This window comes from Bison bison, unplaced genomic scaffold (genome assembly GCF_000754665.1).
Source record: "Bison bison bison isolate TAMUID 2011002044 unplaced genomic scaffold, Bison_UMD1.0 scf7180017864299, whole genome shotgun sequence".
NCBI classification, from domain to species: Eukaryota; Metazoa; Chordata; class Mammalia; order Artiodactyla; family Bovidae; genus Bison; species Bison bison.
In genome coordinates, this window is record NW_011494871.1 from 4,823,072 (window position 1) to 4,827,607 (window position 4,536).

General features: G+C 45.8%; 1 protein-coding gene across 1 annotated transcript in view; it reads right to left on the reverse strand.

The window, feature by feature from the left end:
* FLT1 (fms-related tyrosine kinase 1) overlaps positions 1-4,536 on the reverse strand; it is a 174,945-nt gene that overhangs the window by 38,247 nt on the left and 132,162 nt on the right. The window contains exon 16 of the mRNA XM_010851233.1: positions 2,513-2,645. Within this exon, the coding sequence (XP_010849535.1) occupies positions 2,513-2,645 (133 nt within the window). The remainder of the gene's footprint in view (positions 1-2,512; positions 2,646-4,536) is intronic.

Here is a 4,536-nt window from a genome sequence, read left to right on the forward strand (position 1 = left end):
GGGGAATTCTGGTTCACAGTCTACCTCGATGGGCCATCAAGGATCATAGTGGTCCTAGGCCAAGGGATGAAGGAATGGGACAGAAAGCTCTTGCATCCTGTACAGAAGAAGTGTGTCTGCTTGTGACTAATACCTTTGGAAAGCAGTGTGGCCTGAGAATGGCTTACAGTTGTGGGGAAATTATCCCATGTTCCTGCCAAGGTCACTGGGGGCTGGGCGGGGGGGGCGTCTGGGCCAGCTGCCATGTAATTTAGATTTACAGAAGGAACTCATCTGGTATACCACCTGCCCCAAACTACTCTAAATTTAGTTGACCCTGCCACTGTCCCCATCAGCAGCCATTGCTGGGTTTCGCCTGTCTTTCCAGCATTTTTTTTACTGATTTCCAATTTTCTCCCCCAAGCCAAACAGCACACATTCTTGGGGCCAACAAAGTCTTCTTTCTCATATAGGGAGAAATAAAGGTGGAATCAAGCCCAGTTCAGTGCAGTTCAGTTCAGTTGCTCAGTCGTGTCCGACTCTTTGTGACCCCATGAATCGCAGCCCAAGAGAACAACGAGAAAATCCCTCTGTCCTCTCCCCTCCCCCCATACAGTCTGCGTGTCGGGGAGGGGCGGCTTTGCGACTGCATTTGTAACAAGAGCTCTGCACTGAGTAACAAGCGCCACTGGCTCCACGATCTCTCTCCCTAGTTCCAAATACTAATGATTCCTCAGAAGCCACTGTCTGAGTATCTGGAGTCTTGGCGGCTCCTGTTGTTCTGTAGCTCCTGGGCTGAAGAGTAATGTGCATTGTGACCTCTGAGCTGGAGGGACTTGGGGGCTGAGCTGGAGGGAAAGCACATTACCTGGTGTTGACAGCATCCCTGTTACCTAGGAAACCACAATCTTCCCTTTCTGTCAGTGGAGCATAAACATGAAAGAGAAAGGCTTTCTTCTCTGTGTTGGCCATTTCAGACACCCAGGGAAATTCAGAGTATGTAACTTATAGATTCGTGCAACGGGGCTTTTTGATCCGCAGTTGTGCCAAGCACCAGCTTTTTCACCAAATACTCGGTTTCCCTGCACCTCCCCATTCTGAATTGTGTTCCAGGTCACCACTTTCTAATTTTTAAAACATTTTCTTTATTTTTAATTGGAGAATAATCACTTTACAATGTTGTGTTGGTCTCTGCCATACATCAACATGAAACAGCCATAGATGTACCCGTGTCCCCTCCTTCTTGAACCTCCCTCCGAGCCCCTACCCCATCCTGCTCCTCTAGGTTGTCACAGAGCACCAGGTTGAGCTCCCTGTGTCCTATGGTAAATTCCCACTAGTTGTCTATTTTATACATGGTCATATATGGATTTCCAGCTACTCTCAATTTGTCCCGCCCTTTCCTTCCCCTGCTGTGTCCACAAGTCTCTGTGTCTGCAACTCCATCGCTGCCCTGTGAACAGGCTCATCAGTACCATCTTTCTAGATTCCATACATATGTGTTAATACATGATATTTGGGTTTCCCTGACTCAGATGGCTAAGACTCTGCCCTCAGTGCAAGAGACACGGGTTTGCTCCCTGGGTTGGGAAGATCCCTTGGAGAAGGGAACGGCTATCCACTCCAGTATTCTTGCCTGGGAAATCCCATGGACAGAGGAGTCTGGCAGACTAAAGTCCATGGGATCGGGGCTTCCCAGGTAGGGCTAGGGGTAAAGAACCCAGCTGCCAATATAGGAGATGTAAAAGATGTGGTTTCATTCCCAGGTGAGGAAGATCCCCTGGAGGAGGACGTGGCAACCCACTCCAAAATTCTTGCCTGGAGAATCTCATGGACAGAGGAGCCTGGAGGGCTACAGTCCACAGGGTTGCAAAGAGTTGGACAAAACTGAAGTGACTTAGCATATATGATACTTGTTTTTCTCTTTTTGACTTACTTCACTCTGTGTAATAGGCTCTTGGTTCATCCACTTCACTAGAACTGACTCATTCATTCCTTTTAATGGCTCAGTAATATCCCATTGTATGTATGTACCACAACTTCTTTATCCATTCATCTGTCAATGGACCTCTAGGTTGCTCCCATGTCTTGGCTATTGTAAATAGTGCTGCAATGAACACTGGGGCACATGTTCACAATTTTATCATTCACAGAAGTTTTGTTATTTAACAGTGCCTATAAGACACTGCTGAAACTAATTGCTCCCTTCCCCTTCACTTTATCTGCTCTCATGTCTGTGTCCTCCCTTCGAGGGGATGGACTCAAGCACCTTTGCATCCCTACCACTGAGATGGGTGTCAGCTGCTTGGTGAAGATGCCTAATGACTGTTGAAAGAAGGGACAGGCGCTGCCTTGTCCCTTTGACTTGTCTCACCATTCCAGAGAATTCTTTATCTCTTTATCTCCCTTGCTAGTTTTTGAGCAACTAGAGGGTAGAATCCTGCATCTAGTTACTTCTTCCCTCAGAGCACTGTGTTTTGTGGGCCGTGGGTGCTTGGTGCAGGTTTAGGAATCCAGGGAACAAATACATTACCCAGTTTAAGTCTCTCCCGGGCAAACTCCCACTTGCTGGCATCATAAGGGAGCCGATCGCACTGCTCATCCAGGGGAACTTCATCCGGGTCCATGATAATCGACAGGTAGTCAGCTTTAATCTCAGAAGACGACTAAGGAATAAAGAGATCTCAGAGTCACCAACTAGGGAACAACTTAAACCCAAATATGTAATGTAAAACAATACTTGGCATCATCAGCTCCTATTTTGGTTCGTTGGATTGAAACCACATGGTCGGGAGCAGCATGTGCCCTCTGCATGCATGTAGATGCATCACACGCGAGCATGCGATTTCCATCAAGCCACTCCTTACTCTTTTCACAGTGTGTTTCTCTGGTACCCCTCCACTGTCCTGTCTCTGACAAAATGCACCCAGATTCTGCAGTGACCTTAATGCTTTTTCTTAAACAGTGATCAGAAACTCTCAGGTGGCTCAGTGGTAGAGAATCCAGCTGCCAATGCAGGAGAGGTGGGTTGATCCCTGGGTGGGGAAGATCTCCTGGAGAAGGGAAGGGTGGCCCATTCCAGTATCCTCGCCTGGGAAATTCCATGAATAGAGGAACCTGGTGGGCTATGGTCCATGGGGTCACAAAGAGTCGGACAGGACTTAGCGACTAAACCACCACCAAGCAGTGATCACATAATTCTTCTCTGAAAAAATGCAAAGTATTTTAATAAAATCATTCCAAACACTGACTATAAATAACTTTCCATGGTCATTCTCCAGGAATATGAGTGGCAGATGGGTCAGCGGTGGGTTGTGGTTTCTCTGCATTTGTAAGAAAGGCTAAAGTGGCCAAGTAAGCCCAGGGTCCCTGGGACAGTGGAGAAGCACATTTCACGTGAAGTGGTTAAAGACACGCAGAAGGCCCCTTGGTTGCCGCAGCAACCTGAAAAGGCTAGAGTGAGATTAGAATAGGATTTACCTGGAGGAGTTACAGAAAAAGGGTTCTGAGCTCAGAACTTAAACACCAGTCAGCCCGCCCTCTGAAAGAATAATATAAAGGAATCCACCAGCAAGTAGGCTCCACAAGTTTCCTGGTGACCGAAATTTTGTGAGTCCCTATTCAGATGGACTGGATTCATCTGAACTGTTTGAGTATTTACATTAAAATTCATGTAAAATGCAAGGTTATTCAGCACATTGTAAGTTTATATATTTAGCATACATAGCTGTGACTCACAGGCAGGAAAAAGATGAAAAATGTACAAAAAGAAAATAGATTTGTCTTCAGTGAGAAATCAAAGTTAAGAAATAGTAAATATTTGCTATAAACAAAATTTAAAAAAAATAGAAGTTGATTATTTCAAAGGCAAAGGGGTGAGACTTATACACAGCTATATTCCAAGCTCTTTTGGCTACTGGTATAATAAGATGTCAAATAAATGAGGTGGCACCTACCTTCTAGTGCTTGTTTTATGTTGGTGATGCAAATGAAGCCCAGAACATACCCTTTATTTCAGATCATATGTAACCGGATTTACATTTGGTATGTTGGGTTCACATTCATGGTTAATATACCTTGTTCATATTAATTGATTGTAGAATTGGCTGCATTTCCGCAGGCAGGACAGAAAAGAAGTATACTTGCCCATAGAGGCTGGGTTTTGATAACTCTTGTCTAGAAGTTACTTACACTTCATTTCAATGCGTTTAGGGCCCTTCCTTTCTGCGCATTTCCCTAAACAGGATCAGAGTTGAGCAGAGAAGACAAACCTCCCCATCCATTCCACTTCACACCCGCCCACATTCTTTGGCCCTGACTCACCCCGTCCTGGACTGTCACAGCTCACCTCATCCATCACTCGCAATCTGCCTCTTTCTCACAAAAATTATCACTGAAATGTGTGGCAGATAGCTCAGGGCAGGAAGATTGCCTGGCCTCCACAAAGAGTGGAAAATGGAGACAGATAGGGAGCACGTTTGTCATGAGCTGCGTTTGCCAGCATGGGTAGACTGTGTGTGGGGGCACTTAAAAGACACTAAGTTAGTCGAAGGCTGT